The sequence below is a fragment of the Coffea arabica genome, chromosome 7e (genome assembly GCF_036785885.1).
Source record: "Coffea arabica cultivar ET-39 chromosome 7e, Coffea Arabica ET-39 HiFi, whole genome shotgun sequence".
Lineage (NCBI taxonomy): Eukaryota > Viridiplantae > Streptophyta > Magnoliopsida > Gentianales > Rubiaceae > Coffea > Coffea arabica.
The window spans coordinates 761,193-779,808 of record NC_092323.1 but is presented as its reverse complement, the minus strand read 5'-3'; the positions used below and the strand labels follow the sequence as shown (position 1 = coordinate 779,808).

Sequence of the window (18,616 nt, the reverse complement as noted above, 5' to 3'; positions counted from 1 at the left end):
CTACGTACCAGATTTGATCAATCCTTATGCTCGACAAAATGAATGAATTTTTTGTTTTTCCCACGATCGAAATTAACATGCACATGCTCAAATCCGACTGCAATTACAGAACATGTCTTTCCATTCCGACTAGAAAAGAAAACCCAAAAAAAAAAAAAAAGAAAGGAAAAGTGAAAAATGTTGGTGCATGTCTCTTAATGCAATAATCGTCAATGGAAACATGGGAGCAATTGAGCAGGTGGAGAAGCGTGTTGTTGTGTGGAATTTGGACGTGAATGTTATTGTAACAGTGACGCTGTTGCTTTGTCTGTAATCGAGTGGCAATCGATCATGTTTGGCCCACAAACACCGGCTGCATGTGATTCCTATCAGGAAACCATTTACTTTTGATTTTTCCTTTCAGCAAAGATCAAACACTACTAATTCCAGGCATTATCGGCTCTGTGAAATTGTTTATGACCTGCCACAAATGGCAACTGGATTCATTTGGTCTCCTCTCTTAGAGGAAGGAAAAAAAAAAAAGAAGGAATATTTATTTCATAAACTTACATGATCCCTCAAATAATCTTCTTATTCGCATTTTGTTTCCTTTTGTGCTCATGCTAAGTCCTTCCTCGACATCTAGTACAAGACTAATGGAAAATGACATGGGTATATATGAATTTTTATGTTCGGTCGGTTATATTTGTGGAAGGGGGGAAAAAAGAGAGAGAGAGAGAAATACGTTTCTTGAATTGTGCATGGACTCCAAACATTTAGGCCGTAATCCAGACACTAAAAAAAGCTGCATAGGTAAGCAGGAGTGTTTCAGCCATGGGTGAAGTGTAAGTAACTTTTTATATTTATTGAATAACAAAGGTTTTATGTTCTCTAGAAACCCTCAATTTTGATCGTTATCACTATATATTTTCAAAAATATATTCTCACCCCTCTCCACACATTTTTTTTAAATACCTTTGTTCACACATTTTCCTTTCTCAACTGTCAGAAATAAGATTTGAATCTTAAACTTGACAGTAGAGAGCACTCTAAGAATCCTCTCCTAACCACCTTACGGTGACACTTTTCATCCGCTAACTTTTACTCTTTTTAATGATTAAATACTTTGATTAAAGTGGTCATTATGACTTCAACTATTATGATATATCAATTCGTGACTTCCGTTCTCTTAATTATGATAGTTACAGAAGCATTCTTTTGTAACACTAGATATATGTTGTTCATACATACTTGCGGCATAATGTTGACTAGAATTCAATCAGAAAAGCAATGCTAAGTTTGATGTTTGATACTCTCTATAAGTGGACATTACTATCTAGTCTAGTATGAATTAATCATTAAGCAGGCAAAAAAACTTTGGATATTAGCAAACATCTGAACAAGTCAACATGTTTGCCTAGGGCCCGTTTGGATTGTATTTTTCGTCATTTTTCATGGAAAAAATACTGTAGCGATTTGATGTATGTGAGGGAAAAAAGTAATAGAGAAATGTGATCACGAAAAATGACGTAATTTTTCGACGAAAAGCCACAATCCAAACAAGGCCTAACAGCGCCTTCATGGGCAGAATCGGGAAGTCCGTATGGTGGTTATATTCTCTCTACAATTCAACAACTTTTTATTACTCCATCTTATTAGCAAAAGCATGATTATTTTTTATTTATCTTATTTGTGGTTAAATCAAAATGTCCCACAGTTTGATGGACCGACCACTTGAAGCCGGGATACAGTAGTGAAAGAACGAGCTAGCTGATTAATTTACCAAATTTGGTCCAACAATTACTTGACACGTGACTTCATAGCTTAGGAACAATAATCGAGATTGATTTGCATTGATTGATGCTAGTATCATTCTACCATCAAATTATGGTTTGTGCATAACTTTTAAGCACTAGTCGCTTGATTAGTGGTCATTTCACTGAAAAGTGAAGCTGGTAATATGGACGAATAGGAAGGCTGGAACTCAAAACGTCAAAGCACTAAGCCACTAACCTCCCAATCCCATCCGCAATGAAACTCCTCCCGCTACTAATTACCCTTCCACCCGGGCACATTAAAAATTAAAAAGAAAATAAGAAGAGAACCCTTTGAATTTGATGATATATTGCGGCCTGCTTAAACAAATGGATGGTTTGGTGCAATTACGTTAGAAACTCAGCGAGGAGCAATTTATAGGTGTGCTTAGAGATGGAATTAGATGTTTAACATTTTGGGGCCAAGGATCATTAATTAATTAATTTGATAAGTAGTGTATTTGTTTAGTGATCGTAAGTAGTGTACTTGTTCAGTGATCGTGGCGCGTCGATGCCACATGGGGCAACTTTGATTGGATTTCAGGACTTTTCTTCAAGTACAAAAATATGCATTAACCTTTTCTACATACTTTCATTCCCCTTCATCCCTTCTTATAAATAATTATAATCAGTTTGTGACTTCTGCTCCCCCCGCGTAGAATTATGGAAAATGCATAAGCATTCTTTTATAGGAGTAATATAAAAATAATAGATGTTGAATACTAATTATGCAAAAAAAAAAAAAAAAAAAAGGTGTTACGTAGCGTGCGGGAATGCTTAGCTTAGAATAAAATAATACTCCTTATTAGAACATTATCTAGACTAGACCGGTCTAAACTACTCTCACTCCTCCTCCTCCGCCGGAATAAAATAACAATTTCCAATTCGCTGACTGAAAAACAAATGAATGCGCAGCTAAATATGTAGCAGTAGCAGAGCAGGCATCTGAATGAGGTCAACATGGTTGTTAGTACGTACGTCTTTGAGAATTGAGAACCCTTGACAGCTTCAAGTTATTTTGAAGTCGGGTGTTGTGGGTATGGTTTAAATTGCACGTAATATGCTCAATGGAAATGATTGGCTAAGTAGTCAACTCCGGACACGTCGCTAAAACATTTTTCTTCTTTTGTTTAGTTTTTTTTCTAATATTTATATGTAATTTGCAAAAGCTGATTGTGATTTTCATCCGATGCTAAACTGACATCTCCTTCGCATGCAGCATACGGCCGTACGCATGGATGTGTTCTTTCCACAATTCTGTAATGCAAGAGATTAGATTCTTTTTTTTTTTTTTTTTTTTGGTGGGGTGGGGGAGGGGGGTGGGTTTGTTGAGCAGAATCTTCTTAGTCAAATGTCATGTAATTTAGTCTCAAACTCAAGAAGATTTATCCAAAAAATAAAGCAAGTCTTTTTGCAAACCTTTATGAAAAGAGCAAGATGGTTAAATGCCCCATGTTAAACCAATACATTAATCTATACTATATATATATATATAAAGGAAGAGATGGAGTTTTGGGATAAATATTTTTTTTGTCACTTTATATACTTTCAACTTTGACTTTCCTGAAAATTACTCACTATTTACACAAAATGCTAAAATAACTAAATTTGATTATTTTTAACCAAAACTCATCTAAACACTTCTTGACAAAATGATCGACTGATACTAATAGTATTGAAACTACTAAAATAACTGTCATTTGATGGAAAAAAAAAAAGGTTAAAATACCACCATTTGCCTTAGTAACAAAAATTTTATATAAAATTGATTCACCGAAAAACATTTTTAGTTGGACACACATTGCATATGCCTTATGTGGAAAAAAAAAATTTTTTGGGTTGGGGGGGGGGGGGGGGGGGTTTGTAGTATGCGAATAAACTTAGTGCTTACAACTTACAAGCAAAGCAAAGAACAGATTGGAAGATGAAGCAGAAGAAGAAGAAATCAAAAAAGTCAAAACGTCCAAAATTTGGAGAGTCCACGCGGGCGGGGAACGTAACTGAAGCCCGCTTCCACAGCAGATCTAAACTGTCCCTCCTAAGTCTCTCCTTCGCATCTAATAACTGCTACCTCTCACTGCTCCCTTTGACTCTGCTCAACAAATCTAAATCTTATACAGTACTACTTGTGGTACTTTATTTTAATCTTTAACCACCCACCTCCATGGGCCCCACTCTATCGCCTTCATCAGAAACTGAAGACAGCCAAAAAAAAAAAAAAGGAAGCAACGTGGGAAAAACTTTCTCTGTCATCCGGCCGTCCAGCCGCTTGAAACGGTCCCTTACTTAGTTCTTCTTCCCAAAACACCCCCTTCCACTTCCATAAATTATTTTTATGCCTTTTTAGATTTTGTCTGAATAAAATACTTTTTTTTTTATTGTTGTTTGCTAAATTGCCAGCAAATAGTACAAAGCTCTTTGTCAGCTGCTCTGTTAACAGCCGCATTGCCAAACGCAAAAATTTGTAATTTTGTCCATTTTATAGCTTCTCTGGCTTGAAATTCTTCCTGCGGCGGATGGGCCAGTAAGAACTGTTCGACTTTATCCTTTAAACAGGAGACAAAAACAAAAAATCATGAGATTTTTTTTTTGGCTTTCTCGGAAAAAAATAATAAATAAGAGCAAACATCACGTGCCGATGACTTAATTACGTCTACAGTATTAACTTTGTGATTAGGACTCTGTCATATAAAACGTTACAATAAATAATCCATTCTGAGTGTAAACTCGAGTGAGTCATTTATTTTATATATATATATATATATATTGAGGAGAAAGTGTATTGAGAGCACACAAGATTCCAGAAATCACAATTTGACCCCACCGAGGTGAAGGTCATTTGCACTTTGCCCCTGAGTGCAATGCTTTCAAACCGAGAAAAATATTAACCACTTCAACAGTTGATCATTCAAAACAAATTTATCCTTTGTAGGATAATCCAAAAAGTTTTTCTATCACCAACTTTGATATTTGAAACTTGAACTACTGTTGAGAAATTTTTCTTTTTCTTTTTTTTTTTTTAAAAAGATGCATAACTGTTCAAAATAGATATACATATGTAAAACTCTCCTCTAAGCATCTTTCATTTACACGTCCTGGCTTAAAAATTTATTTATTTTGAAAATTGCATCACCGGTATCGTAGCATTTTTCTTCGAATCAGGTTTTCCGAACGAAAACAAAGAAACTGAATTTGGCCATTTCGACGTCTAAAGAGGATGCTATTTATGACTAAATTTGGCGAGTGGAATTATCGAAAGGAACCATTAACCATAAGACGCCAGAGCGACGAGTTTATTAGCATTTGTGTCTTAGGGGTTGCAAAGTGCAGGCGACTCCATACTTAGGAGGAGGGGGAAGTGTAATTAACTGCACAATTTTTGGCCATATATTTGTATCTGAAATTGTTTGTGGTGTACAACGAGACATAAATGATATGAGTGGGGTCGATTAACAAAAAAGGAGGAGTGGGGGTCCTGTGTTGTACAAGTTGCATCTAATCATGTCTAGTGCTCCCTTAATCATAGTGATGAACAACATGACAAAATATACAGTAACATTGCACCTTATTATTATTCAATAAGAGTAGACAATAACAGATTAGGATGTATAAGCAATTTTATCCTACATCAAAGGCCAGCTCTAATCATCTTAATCAAATCCTTCCCACGCAAATCCAACGGTCCAATCAGAGGAGGAGGCGCTCTGTGATCAAGAGAAAACCCCCACCCCACGTTGTTGCCACTCAATTGATCCTCCGCCCGACATCTGTAGTCTAAGCTTTTCCAATCTCTAAAAAACTAATCCAGTTCACCTTACGCTCAATTTTCAATTTTGCCACTACTAGTAGTGCGAGACCATTATCCAAAACCCACAAATTGAAATAATAAAAAAAACTGAATGGCTTTTTTTTTTTTTTAATATAAAAAAATTTGTTTATCATATCATCCGCTCGGATTTCTAGCAGGGGTACTATCGTAACATCGTAAACTTCAAGCTGTCTTCAACAATTTCGTAACTCTAGGAATATATTTTGTTTATTATGAATTAATTAGTAGTATAATGCTAGCTGGAAAATTTAAACAAATTCCAATAAGTGACATTACCAACTTTTTTTTTTCTTCTTCTTGGAATAGGAAATTCAAATTAAAGTAAAATTTTGCCTGCTTTCATTCTTTTCCTTTTCTTTTCATTTTATTTGAATAATATTTTTCGGAGGAAACACAGTTGTGCCTTTTTTTAAAAGCTTTCAATTCCGTCATTTTGCTTTCTGGTACGGTGTCTTTACTCTCTTCCCTTTCTCCGAGAGAAGTGAAGCAAAACCAGAGATGGAGTGAAGTGAAGACGCAAATTCTGAGTTTTGTTTTCAGTTTTTTCTTCATGGGTTCAAGCAGTTTTGGGGTCTCCTTTCACACTTAAATTTTCTTACTCATACTCAAAAGGTTTTGTGGGGTATGTAAAAATCTGGTCTTTTTGCTGTTTTATATGCTCTTCCAAATGGACTTTTTGTTGAGTCTCAAGATGTATTTTCACTCTGGTTGTACTTCTTGTCTATTGAAATCCTGAGAACAGGTTTTTAAGCCTCAAGATTGAGGTCTTTTCTTTTTTTTTTGGTCTGCTTTTGCTTCTTTAATGTGTGCAAGAGTACTCTTTTTTTTTTTTTTTTTTCCTTTCTTATTTTTAAGGGGGGAGAGTGGGAAGGGGGGTTGAAATCTTCATGATGTGGGAGCATGATTGTGGATTATCATTATCTAATGATGTTTGAATTTTGAAACGCTGTACTGGAAGATGTTGTATTCTATATGGTAATGAACCGGGGGAATAGGGACTTTGAGTTGAATCAAAACTCAAACTTTTGGTTTGTGTAAGGGGGAAGTTTTCAGTTTTGGGCTCTGGTAAATGAATATCATCCTTTTGCTTTCAAGAATTTGAAATTCCAATACGTTCGCATCTTAACTTGGTTGAATTTCTTGTTCATGTTTTTCTTATGGTACTCTTTGGATCTTCAGTGTAATCTTTTTCTGTAACCGCTTTAGTGAAAATTATGCAGCTTTCATGCATTCACTGCTTGGTACCCTTATTTTTTTCCTTTTTCAATATTTTCCGCTTTTGTTTATTTTTCTGCAAAAGATTGCAAACTTTACTGTTTCCCTGTTTAGTAAAAAGTCTTACTTTGGCTTTCTCACCGTCCTACAGCCTCTCTGGAGTTGTCTGAGGCTTTTTTTTTCAATTTTTCCTGAAATGGATTGGATTCAATTAAGCAATGAGGTGGAATGATTTAGTAAAACTGAGATCTTAGCCCTTTTTGAGGTTTGCCCTAGGCCAAGTTGTAGTCTTTACTGTCTTTTAGATTGTGTCTCTGACAAGATTGTAGCAGCCTTCGCCTTACGCTCTCAGTCTTTCATTTATATTGTTATCTTAGGCTTGCTTTTTGGGTTTTTTTTCCCAAGATCCCATCATTATTATCTGGAAATAATTATAGCCTTTTTTTTTAAAAAAAAATATCTTTGTTTTACTAATTCTATTTTCTGTTTTGGGTTGATATATGTGCAGTTACCAGCACAATAAAATGGATTCCATTGAGGCTGCTAAAGTTGTACATGACAGAATAATGAAATTAGAACCTGAACATGATGTTGCTAGGAAGATAGTTGGATATATTTACTTACATGACTTCCCTGATCAAGAGATGATAAGATTAGCTCTGGGACCTGACCAATTAATCCGTAGTTTGGTACAGAAAGCGAAGGCTGCGCTAATGTTAGGCTCGACACCAGTTCCGTCTCCTCCAATTTCACCTAATATGAATCCTACTCCTATTTCGGATCATTCTCTTCAATATACCACTTTTTCACCTGCTTCCCCTCGGCGCTTTTCATCTCCTGCTGCTTTCCGGGTTTCAGCTTCATACTGGGAACGCCAATTAGCCACTGACCAACAGCCTTTGAGTAATGGGGATTTTATACCAGTAACTTATCCTGATTCAGTCCCTGATGATCATAGGTTCCAAAATCAGTTTCTGGGCATGGAAGAACAGCTAGAACCAGTGAACCTAAGAAATTTGGATTTTCCTGGTGATTTTTATTACCCTGAAGCTGCATTTTGCAATGCAAATGGTGGAGGCAGCAGGGTTCCTCTTAGCCAACTTGAGTTTCCAATCAAGACTTGTCACTATTTCAACAGGGGGTTTTGTAAGCATGGCAGTAATTGTAGGTACTTTCATGGACAACCGTTTCCAGATAGCTATCCTCGAGTTTTTGGCCCTAGTTCAAATGAGAATGCTTATGAAGATCAACTGTTGTCGCCTGGTTCCCTTGAAAAATTGGAATTCGAAATCACAGAGCTCTTGAAATGTAGAAGAGGGAATCCAGTTTCAATTGCATCACTGCCGATGATCTACTATGAAAAATATGGGAGAACTCTTCAGGCTGAAGGATATCTGACTGAGAGCCAGAGACATGGTAAAGCTGGTTATAGTTTGACAAAACTGCTTGCTCGATTGAAGGGCAGTATTCGCCTGATTGACAGGTATGATCCTTTATCATGGTAGCATTGTTGTAGGTTTTTTTTCCTGGTAGCATTATTAATTCAGGTTTTATTGTTAATTCTGGTACCATTCTGTGTTTGACCCTTCACTGGTTGTGTACAGGCCTCATGGACAGCATGCAGTGATACTGGCTGAAGATGCACCAAAGTACATGGAATCGCGGGGTGAAAAAAATGATCCTGGTCCAATTGTTAGTGGTTCACGACAAATATATCTAACATTTCCAGCTGAGAGCACTTTTTCAGAGGAAGATGTCTACAATTACTTCAGGTAAGCTGTCTCAATCTTCCATATTTCGGCAACTTTGAAATATGAATTTTGCTTCCTGGAATTTATCTAGTTCTTTTTGCAACTTCTCTGTAGTACTTTTGGCCCAGTTCAAGATGTTAGAATTCCTTGTCAGCAGAAACGGATGTTTGGTTTTGTAACTTTTGCCAGTGCTGACACTGTCAAGATGATTTTGTCAAAAGGGAATCCACATTATGTTTGTGGTGCTCGTGTTCTTGTGAAACCCTACAGGGAAAAGTCAAAGCTTGTTGACAGGTATGCTGATGATGTTCATTAAGAATTCCATAGGATTTATTCATCATTCGGTTTCTTTTGCTAAAGTTTTAGTTTGAGTTATTTCATTCCTTGTGAATTTGGTTGGTTATATTATGTAGTGGATATATAAGATGCTTTGCTTATCATTGTACCCTTGGGTGATGGTGCGTGTAAATGATGTTTGAAGATCACCCAAAATGAGTTTTTCAGTTCTGCATTATGCCATAAATCCTAAAAGTCTAACTAATACAGATATTTACATACAGCGTATCTCCATGCATACTTTTATCTCCGCCTAAAATTTTTTATTTATAATAGTAGCACCTGCAAGAAGAACCTTCTATTCTCTGCCTGACATGGTGAGGTCATTGGTCTAATGCAGGAAGTTTCCAGAGAAGCTTGAGTCTCCAATGTGCTACCATCTGGACCACATAAATATGGATTCTGAGCTTCAAGCTAGTAAGGAATTTTGTATTTACTGCACTCCAACTTGAAGACTTGAATTTTGATGATGTGTATGCGTTTGCTGGTAACTTGAGGAAAAACCTAGTTCTCTTCCTTAATATGTAGAGACAATTGTTTAAATGCAGATTTTGTCTGTATCATGGATTACAAGAATTTGGTTGCCTAATTTTGTATATAAACTCTTTCTGCTTAATGAGTATAGGATGTATTCTGTAGATTGTCCCTATTCATGATGTTTCTGCATTCACCTCTTACATCACCCAATAATACCTTTAGTTGCAGCACGTTCTCTTCTATATGAATAATTTGATTTGGATTGCAACAGGATGGCATTCACCCAGAGTCAGAAAAATTCAAGGGCAGGAGCAGGAGCAACAGGTCATTGAATTGGAGAGACGCATGTCACAGTTAAAGTTAGCAAGAAAACCTCTTGCCAGTCGATCTTTTTTTGGCCATTCCATGGATGAACTAAAACTTTCAGAAGGTTTGTCATGTGTATCATATGTGATCATGAGTTTGTCTCTTTTATCACTCATCTGTACCCTGGTTTTGGCTCCAGTGTGCTCACAATTTTTCGTTTGTTTCTTTATTATTTACAAGGTGTGTGAATGTTTGTTGCAGATTGTTTTAAGCTTTCATTGCCAGAGAACTATTATCATTTTCTGGATGTTTTGAGTTACGGATCAACAAGTGATGATAACCTAAAACGTCGTGGCACTAACTTTACTGATCAAGGGAGGTATGGAAGATATCTGTTGCCAGCCTGTCTTGTTATTCAGTATTACGCTTTCATGTATTCGCAGTTGGGTAAAGAAGTCTATGCATGTGCTTGTTGACTTATTTTCTTCTTGCTGGTATTCTTAATTGGTTACCTTTTACCTTTTAGTCACTCAGTATATATTGGGCTTTTAAGATATTTGTCATGCTAAGTGAATTCATATTTGAACCTATTATTTAGCTTCCTGTGCTCATTGCTTACATTTCATTGTCTCCATGTCATTGAGATTCACGATTGTTCTACTCATATTTGAGTTCTTATTCTTTTACTATTCACACGCTTACTGCTATCTGCTTGCATATTTGGATATCTGATTAACTTCTTATTTTGTTCCCCCATCATTACAGCAATGAAGGTTTGAATCTCCCTGACAGCCCATTTGAATTGCCGGTAGCAAGCAGCATTTCTTCTGTTATATAGGCACTGAGAGTTGAACTACTGGTTCTGGAAGGCAGTATCTTTTCTTTGACAGAGTACAGCTATTAGTCAGGTTTCCAAATTCTCATTTGGATTTACAAAACATAGTTTGCATCAAGTACAGTTTAGCAAAGGAAGGATCATCAAAGGCATGTCCTCTAGGAAAGAAGAATGACACCGAGTATATGTAGAAGTTCTACAGGTTTTTCTTTTCTTTATATATTTCAATCTTAGTCACAGAAAAAGGAAGAGGCCTTGAATATCTAGAAGTCGAAATGTAATATAGCTTTAGATGAAACAAGCTAAGTATATATGGCAGGTTTCAGAGAGGTGAATATAGTATTAGAATCTGTGACCTAGAAATATACTAAATAACTAGAAACCGAAGCGCTGGTGGCATATTTTCAACTAATTGATGAAGATCAGTTTGCTATTTAGTGTTGTCTCCACTTCGATCAATTTATCCATGCCAACCTGCTAGTTTCTTGTTATTTGATCTTTTGCTTAAGCTATGCACATTTTGCCACCATGCTGAGGATTTGAAAAAAGCCTCATTTATAGAATTATTGTTAGACTAACTGATTTCTCATGTTGCACTGCCTTTTCGGCCTAAAGTCATTATGACCAAGGGTTTATTGTTGAGATGATAGGTGGTTTCTGTGGTTGTTCGTGTTGCACCTGGAGTTTAGGGTCTTTATGGCAAAGTTCTGTGTAATCTGCTGACCGTTGGCGAATATGCTTGTGCCTTGCTCTCTGTTCCATGGTCATCTTGCTTTCCCCCTCAGAAGGGAAGTAACAGGAATATGTGGGGCTTTCAGAGTCCAAGATTAGAAAAGATATATTGGATTCGGTTACCCTTTTCCTCGCTTCGTTTCTTAAATTTCACCGTTCTCCAGCTAAATAAAACTGTACCACACAAACATAAAGCTTGCTTTTGTCCAAAAAGGTTGAAGGTGCGTTGTCCCTCTGGAAAGCAATGGACGGGCCCTGTTAAATATAAGTTTCTGTATAGCCTATGATGTGAGAATTGACCCTCGTGATAAAGGTAAATGGAGCATATGCGGAAGGTCACACTTAAGCCGAAGCTTATCCTGCTGTACAGCAATTCTGGAAAGTGACATGTGATAGGCGCCCCCGTTTTCGATTTGGTTTGGAATGTGTAAGGTTGTGTTTAGTCACCTTGAGTTGGACTGCCCCTCTTCCTCTTCATCTTCATCTTCATCTTTACCTGGATCCAGCAGACCAAGATGCTCAAAAAGGCCGATGATGATCAGGCACTGATCTAGTAGTAATTGTTTGAAAACCGGATCATCAAAACGTTCTCTTGAGCTCATCAAAAATAGACATAAATTAAACATAAAGATGGCTGGATTGTGGCAAAAATAGGCCCGCTAATCTCGGGAAATAAAGATAACGTCACAGTAGCTGCAGATAGAAGCTTCATTTCTTCCATGCAAATGGAAATGTCAAATATATAATAACGTCCCGACAAAAAGCTAATGGGATCAAGAACAAAGATCCCCCGGTTGGAGTGTAGAAGGACCAGTACAGCAACAGTGACACTGAGTTTTCTTCCTCCGTTGGATAATGAATTTAGTTGAGTCATCAATTGGATGGCAACAGGAAACCATCAGGTCCCACGCTTTGAGTTGACATAACGCATGGTGCCAAATAGTAACAATTAAGGAGAAGCCAGCGCCTGATTGCCTGGATAAATAAATTCTAAACATCTTTATTTTTTTCCCCTTGAACAAGGTAAATTTCAAGGTGGCAATTCATCAATGTCATTTTGGTCCTTCCCCGAACTGGATCCTAAGTCTTGACAGGTGGAACTCTAATACTTGTGTTACATGAGATGAGACTAATCGCTTTCTTGGCCACAGTCTTTGATCATTCTGTCGTTGATTGTTAAGGAAACTGTGTCATCAACTGCTAATTAATCCTTCTTTCGGATGCCATACCATGCCACGTATCCTGATGCATACAGGTTCCGGGATAATTGTTGTTCTGTTGAGATTTGAAGGCTTGCTTCTTTCAATTATTGGCACCACCTTGATATTGCTTGAGAACAAGTTTGCAGAAGGCCTTTTTGCTTGTTTAGACCACAAAATGGACAACATGAATCATAAGATTTTACAATGATGTGATTCACAGTGCTAAACATATGATTTTACAATCTATCCGACAAATTTTACAGAGTTTAGGCAGTTGCCCCTTCTCTGTTTGGACTTTAAACAGACCATGTTTCGATAAGATACAGATCAGGTAGATGTATAGTACTGCTCCTCACACATGCTTCTTTATGGCTTGTAAAGTGGGTGTTGTCGCTATATTTCTGGTATCCATATGCATTGATTCCTTTGATCTGAACGCAATACTGGAACTCCAGCAGTCTACATCATCCAGGACTTCTGGCAAAAATGAAATGAGAAGTAAGAATATGTTTCAAGGCATTAACAGCCAAAGAAAATTACCAAGGTCCAAGGACTTGTAGGTACAGTACAAAAATGACACACTGTTGCAAAGCAAATGTATAACAGAAATGTGAGAATAACACATACACAATGACTTGTTAACCTCTGGTTTCTCACCAGAAAATATGTAAGCCACTTGAGAGAAAAAAAAAACCCTGAGATAAAATGCAAGTAGGATTAACCTGTAATAGGTTGAAATTAGAGGCATCAGACACGAGCTTAATACTAGCAAATCCAATGATGAAATAGCATCATTTTGGAAAGGGCTAACCTTGAACGTTCATCGACACTTTTGGCTTTTATATAACCATGAATATATCAGCTTCCTGTTAGATCATTGCCAGTAACAGGCAAGGAGAACAGTGACAGAGTCAAATAAAATCTTCAATATGAGATGCTCAGTGCATCGCACTCTGTCTGAGGATGTCTGAGGACGAAGCAAATGCACAATTTGAACATAATTAATGCTCTAAGATTTTTAATCCAAAACCTTATGGTGTTAACAAAGTACTTCACCAGTCCAATTAGGTGAGTAACTGAAACCAATCAATATACTGAAGGCAAAGACTCTCTTACCATATATCTGTGAAACAGCATCAGAGGTTCACCCTCACAAATTCTTGAATGCTTCAAGAAAGAGGTGCATAATGGTATAGAAGAGACATTATTTCCTCTACAATGTCTGAAGAAGACAAATTTCAAATTTAAATATTGCTGTGTTATCTTTCATACTTCTTTGCAAAGTCCCTGAGCAATAATTTCTGCCGAAACTCGAGATATTTGTCTAAGCTCGTTCCTGCCCATTGCTGACAGAAGTGCTCGTCAGTTGGCACAAATGAACTTAAAGGAAATGGTCCCTTTGGAGCTTTCTTCAGAGAAACCAAAAACCTGTGGCGAGGCCGAATCCTTTGGTCCAGAGACAAGCTCAGGTACATTGGATACTTGGTCAAAGAGTGAACCTCATTTCGAAGTTCATTTATCAAATACATGTACTTAGGCTTCAGATTTTTTTCCAGAGAAAGTGAGAGCACCTGCACACGGGTTGCAATCATCTCTGAGCCATATGAGAAGATAATCCAGGAACAAAAACATTTCAAATGTTCTCTCGATCGCATAAGCACAATCAAAAGCCTCTTATTGTCAACATTCAAAATAGTTTTGCACATAGATTATCAAAATGAGCAAGCAATAAGATGATGCAATTAACAACTGTAAAACATAAGCTCAGGCAGCTACATCATCTTAAAGTAGTTTCATTCATAATAAGGACAAACAAACCTGTGCAAGGCTAGTCAAGACTTTTAATATGTCAGCATTGCACAACCCAATACTCCTCAGGAAATTAATCCTTGGGAGTAATCCATCTTCAATACTGTAATGAAGTAATTGGGGATGCTTTGTTACCATCTTCACTATACTATCTCTGGGAGCACCCAATTCTTTGGCAAGAAATTTGAGACGAGTATTCCACGAACTGTCAATCCGCTGAACCAGGATTTGAGGGCTCAACTGTACAACCTTGCTTAGGTCACTCTTCTGGATACCTACCTCCTCCAACAGGTACCTCACTGTGGGCTTTAATGAGTTTTCCACACTGTAAGAAAATAGGGAAGGAGTTGCTGTAATTATCTGCCCTATTTTTGAATCTGGAATGTCCAAACCAGCCAAAAAAGCTACATGGGATTTCAGATTGTTCTCCACCGTATACTCAAGAATCTGAGGCTGCCTCATTATCATCTTTCTAATGTCTCTGCGCTTAACACCGACACTCAACAAGAATTCCAATCTTTCTTGTGCTGATACAACATTTATCTGGAGGGAAGGCATGTGTCTCTCATACATTTGGATAAAGTGTGAATCTTTTAGTCCAAAGCCGCTGAGATAATCAAGAAGTGCGAAGCATCCTTCGTCTAAATCTAGTTCTTCTATTAAACGGTGATACTTGGTCTTAGAGGATATTCCCACGTCCTGCTTCAGCCATATAAAGTTCATACAAGTACTATTGCAAAACAGAGTATTCTTTACATATTTTAATGGTTATAGTGCGTACCGTTTCTTTGGCATCTCCAGCAGATGAGCCAGCAGTCGCTAAAAATTTTGAAGTATTATGAAAACTGCCAGTGTTTCTCATGTATAAGGCATTTCTTCCTTTTCTTTTGCCAAACCTGCCTTTGTTCATTTCTAGGCTTTTCCCAGAGTTCAATGATCTTACACCCCATCGACTTTCAAAATTTTCGTGCTCGACTGCATAAGAGGTTATTAAAGTCATAGTCAAACAAAAGATTGAAGTAATTTATCGTGGAGAACTTGAAGTATACCTTGCCTTGTTTTGCTTGCATTCCACGATTTTGTTTTATCTCCTGGAGAATCATCCTACAGTATTTGATAGCACATCGTTAAAAGCGAGCAGCAATGCAGTCAAAGATAAGGATAGTTCTATATAACATGTAAATTTTGCAATCAATTACTAGCTAATGTGAAATGAACAAATTGAAGCAAGAATTCGTTTCTGCAACTAGACCTCGAGTAATATTTATCGAATGGAAACCTACAGCAGAGAATCCATGTTGGAATAGTCCGATTGAGACTACAGAATCTAAAGGTTGCACCTTTGAAATGAAAACTCAAGCAAATCTATAACCAATTGCTAAAAGTTAATCTTGCTTAATTTGAATAACATTTAAAACAAAGCTGCTTAAGTACGAAAAAATTATAATAATACAGTAGAAAAGTATGCTTTCAGGGAAGAACGGAATTAAAAAAAAAAACACCCAACTAATTTGCTAAGCAGGCAATTAAAGATAAAGAAACAAAACCCACGTCAGAAAACCAATCATCATCCTCGTTTTCTTCAGCATCATCTTCCTCTGTGTCATAAGGTGAAATCGGTAGGCCGTACCTAGACATGTGCTTGGACTTGAGAATATTCGGATTGGAATGAGATGACGCAACGCCAATTCTGCTAAATATAACTCTATTTTTAATGTTTCTGCTTCCATCAGCAGAAGAAACACGGGACAAATTTAAGAAGATTAAAGAAGGAGAAGAAGATTGAAAGGGAAATGCACAAAATAATGCGGAATTGAAGCTTGGGCACGTAGCCATATGCTGTCTAATAGCACACTCATAGTAGGAAGAGTGAAAGGAGACTGACATAGCAAGAAGAAGAATATACTCTAAAACCCTAAAGCCCTTGACAGCAAAAACAAGTTCTTCTTTAAAGGGAGAGGACCGTACAACATCTATCTTATCTTCTTGGTTCGCATATCATCTCCTCCCCGGGTCGCCCTCCGTCATCAGTTCAGTCAAATTATGCATTACTTATTCCCACAAGTGTTTGTCTGAGGCAGGAGGCGGGTGATTTTTGTTATTATTATTATTATTTTTTTTTTTGATGAAGTGTGAAGTAGTGAGCCAAGAGCCAACACATTTATTCTTTTACATGCTTTGGTATTTGGAGAAAAATTTTTACGTTCTCTTGAACGCGTTTTAAATTATTTTTTAATTTCACATGTATCAAATTATTACAATATATTTTTTAATAAAAATAATAATCCAAACAAAAGTTTTTACCTACTCTAGCACAAAAGTTTTTGTTGTATCTTACCATTAATGAGGAGGTTTTTTCATGGCAATTGGGAAGGGGAACTAGGAGGAATGGAGACTTTTGACGTTTTTTAAGACCAAAGTTTGGACAACTATTTTTGGAAAAAAAAAAAAAATCTCCTAATATAGGTGGGTTTAGAGGTTAAAGAAAAAAATTATGTGCGGATAAATTACCATCAATTTTGAATTTGAGAAGTGACAATCTTAAATATCATTCTCGAGTTGCCTATTACTGAATAATTAAATTTGTTTACTCAACTCATTATTCAAAAAAATAGTGACTCGTATTTAATTACATCATGAACGAACATGTTTGTGAATCGCCTTTTCCTCTTTTTAACCACGTTTTTTGATGTATAGATACGGTATAACATGTTACGAAAAATGTGCTACGCTATTATTCTACATTTTTTTTTTCAGAGAATCCCGTGTCCAAATACGCTCACTCGCCAATAAATTGAAAGCTCAATTGTCTGGAGGAGGCCTAATTGTGTAATTGTACAAACCACATACATATCTTAGACGCGAGATCTCATCCAATGCCTCGAACTAATGGGCCTTCAGTTTACTACCTTGTTGAAAATCACTGTGGCCTAGAACAAGCGGCCCAACTGCAATTAATCGCAGACCAACATTCAGATATGCCCGTGTGGACCCACCTAAAACCCAAACTTACCTGACCATTTTTATTCTCCAGAAAACAGTGAAGTAAGCAGCAAAGCAGAGAGATTTTACAGTCCTCTGGGAGTCTTTCCTCGGAAGAGCAGCTGCAAAGAAGTGAAAAGTTAGAAGAAAAAACAAGAGCTAACAAAAAATGAATACAGACATCACAGCATCAGCAAAGCCAGAATATCCAGTTATAGATCGCAACCCACCCTTCACCAAGGTCGTGGGCAACTTCAGCACCCTTGACTACCTCCGCCTCACCACCATCACCGGCGTTTCAGTCACGGTCGGCTACCTCTCCGGTATCCGCAAGATCCCTTTGTCCTACTGTGCTCATATTTCAATAACCCATTGCTTCTTTTATCTTTTCTTAGGTTAATTTGTTCTTCAATATACGTATCGTGGACTTGATCTTTTTTGGTCGTAAAAGTGAGATCTTTTTTCTTTTTTTTTTTTTCCTGTGCTTTCTAGGAATAAAGCCTGGGATAAGGGGCCCATCAATGGTGACTGGGGGATTAATTGGACTGATGGGTGGGTTCATGTACGCGTACCAGAATTCTGCAGGGAGGCTTATGGGATTTTTCCCTAATGATGGAGAGGTAGCCAAGTACAAGAAGTTGCTCTAGGGTTCTTGCCCTGTCTTGTGCTAATTTGTAGCATTTCTTTACGTTTTCTAGAGATAATTGAGGAAAGGAAGGAACTTTGTGACGGTTTTGGTGAAAAAGGTGCTATGAGAAATAATTAGACTCTGGCTACTCTTTGATTCGGATTGTTTTTGTTCTCAGTTTATATATTGATCATTCAAGATGCTTCTTTTACTCCCAATTTGGATTGTTGTCTTAGCCCTGCAGTTCTTAAGCTTTTCTTCTTCTTTTCCTTTTTAGCTGGACTCTAATTGGTGTCATTGTATTTTTGGGCTTTTTTGGGTTTCTGAAAAGCTGTCGCTGATGAATATTTGATATATGAAACCGCATTGCCAAATATCTTGGAGTAGCATTGTCAAATGACTTCTGTTTTAGATCCCCTCATCTTTTCCTTTCTATCGAAAAATAGAAAGATTTAAGTTGCTTAAGTTTGCTGTCTCGGTGCTTGATTGAGACTTTATTTGCAGTGCTTGCTTATTGTCGTGGTAGTGCCTAGGGCCTATGCTGGTCTTTGCTTATTGTGTTTGATAATTTGTCATGGTTACTCGTCCATCTCAACATTGAAGGTTTTATTATGATGAGAGCACTTAGAGCCCCTTTTTTTGAATTGAGAACTATATGATGCTCTAGGTCAATGGAAGTTGCATCTGTTGGCTTTATCATTACCTGCTTAATCGGACATTT

General features: G+C 37.1%; 3 protein-coding genes across 24 annotated transcripts; 2 read left to right on the top strand and 1 right to left on the bottom strand.

Annotated features, from left to right (window-relative positions):
* Positions 1-5,878: 5,878 nt before the first annotated feature.
* On the top strand, positions 5,879-10,979 carry LOC140004121 (zinc finger CCCH domain-containing protein 18-like). Of its 2 annotated transcripts, none has more exons than XM_072060312.1 (8): positions 5,879-6,244; positions 7,346-8,320; positions 8,442-8,609; positions 8,703-8,882; positions 9,265-9,341; positions 9,673-9,831; positions 9,969-10,086; positions 10,473-10,979. In XM_072060312.1, the coding sequence occupies exons 2-8, from the start codon at positions 7,362-7,364 to the stop codon at positions 10,543-10,545; spliced, it is 1,734 nt and encodes a 577-aa protein (XP_071916413.1). In that variant the 5' UTR covers positions 5,879-6,244; positions 7,346-7,361; the 3' UTR covers positions 10,546-10,979. The 2 variants fall into 2 exon arrangements, with proteins under 2 accessions (XP_071916413.1, XP_071916412.1); XM_072060311.1 differs by having other exon boundaries at positions 5,879-6,687.
* A 1,636-nt stretch (positions 10,980-12,615) lies between these two features.
* On the bottom strand, positions 12,616-16,337 carry LOC113690154 (transcription termination factor MTERF9, chloroplastic-like). 21 transcript variants are annotated; one of them, XR_011818636.1, is made up of 8 exons: positions 15,837-16,337; positions 15,335-15,389; positions 15,067-15,260; positions 14,295-14,984; positions 13,593-14,047; positions 13,288-13,342; positions 13,134-13,198; positions 12,616-12,953 (listed from the first exon to the last, which is right to left on the bottom strand). XR_011818636.1 is itself a non-coding variant. In XM_072060313.1 (5 exons), the coding sequence occupies exons 1-5, from the start codon at positions 16,170-16,172 to the stop codon at positions 13,736-13,738; spliced, it is 1,587 nt and encodes a 528-aa protein (XP_071916414.1). In that variant the 5' UTR covers positions 16,173-16,337; the 3' UTR covers positions 12,616-13,735. The 21 variants fall into 21 exon arrangements, 1 of the variants encoding a protein (XP_071916414.1); XR_011818628.1 differs by having other exon boundaries at positions 13,104-13,198; positions 13,288-14,047; XR_011818630.1 differs by having other exon boundaries at positions 12,616-12,950; positions 13,104-13,198; positions 13,288-14,047.
* Positions 16,338-17,328: 991 nt separating this feature from the next.
* Positions 17,329-18,113, top strand: LOC113690155 (NADH-ubiquinone oxidoreductase 20.9 kDa subunit-like). The gene is made up of 2 exons (XM_027207981.2): positions 17,329-17,590; positions 17,760-18,113. The coding sequence occupies exons 1-2, from the start codon at positions 17,437-17,439 to the stop codon at positions 17,912-17,914; spliced, it is 309 nt and encodes a 102-aa protein (XP_027063782.1). The 5' UTR covers positions 17,329-17,436; the 3' UTR covers positions 17,915-18,113.
* The last annotated feature ends 503 nt before the right edge of the window (positions 18,114-18,616 follow it).

Bases quoted from the DNA above. Each gene is read 5' to 3' on its own strand.
- LOC113690155 (XM_027207981.2), top strand. From the start codon at position 17,437: ATGAATACAGACATCACAGCATCAGCAAAGCCAGAATATCCAGTTATA. The intron at 17,591-17,759 runs GTATCCGCAAGA...TGTGCTTTCTAG, and splicing joins CACGGTCGGCTACCTCTCCG to GAATAAAGCCTGGGATAAGG.
- LOC113690154 (XM_072060313.1), bottom strand. From the start codon at position 16,172: ATGTCAGTCTCCTTTCACTCTTCCTACTATGAGTGTGCTATTAGACAG. The intron at 15,390-15,836 runs GTGGGTTTTGTT...CAAATACTGTAG, and splicing joins ATGATGATTGGTTTTCTGAC to GATGATTCTCCAGGAGATAA. The intron at 15,261-15,334 runs GTATACTTCAAG...CCTCTTATGCAG, and splicing joins TGCAAGCAAAACAAGGCAAG to TCGAGCACGAAAATTTTGAA.
- LOC140004121 (XM_072060312.1), top strand. From the start codon at position 7,362: ATGGATTCCATTGAGGCTGCTAAAGTTGTACATGACAGAATAATGAAA. The intron at 8,321-8,441 runs GTATGATCCTTT...GGTTGTGTACAG, and splicing joins AGTATTCGCCTGATTGACAG to GCCTCATGGACAGCATGCAG. The intron at 9,832-9,968 runs GTTTGTCATGTG...TGTTTGTTGCAG, and splicing joins TGAACTAAAACTTTCAGAAG to ATTGTTTTAAGCTTTCATTG.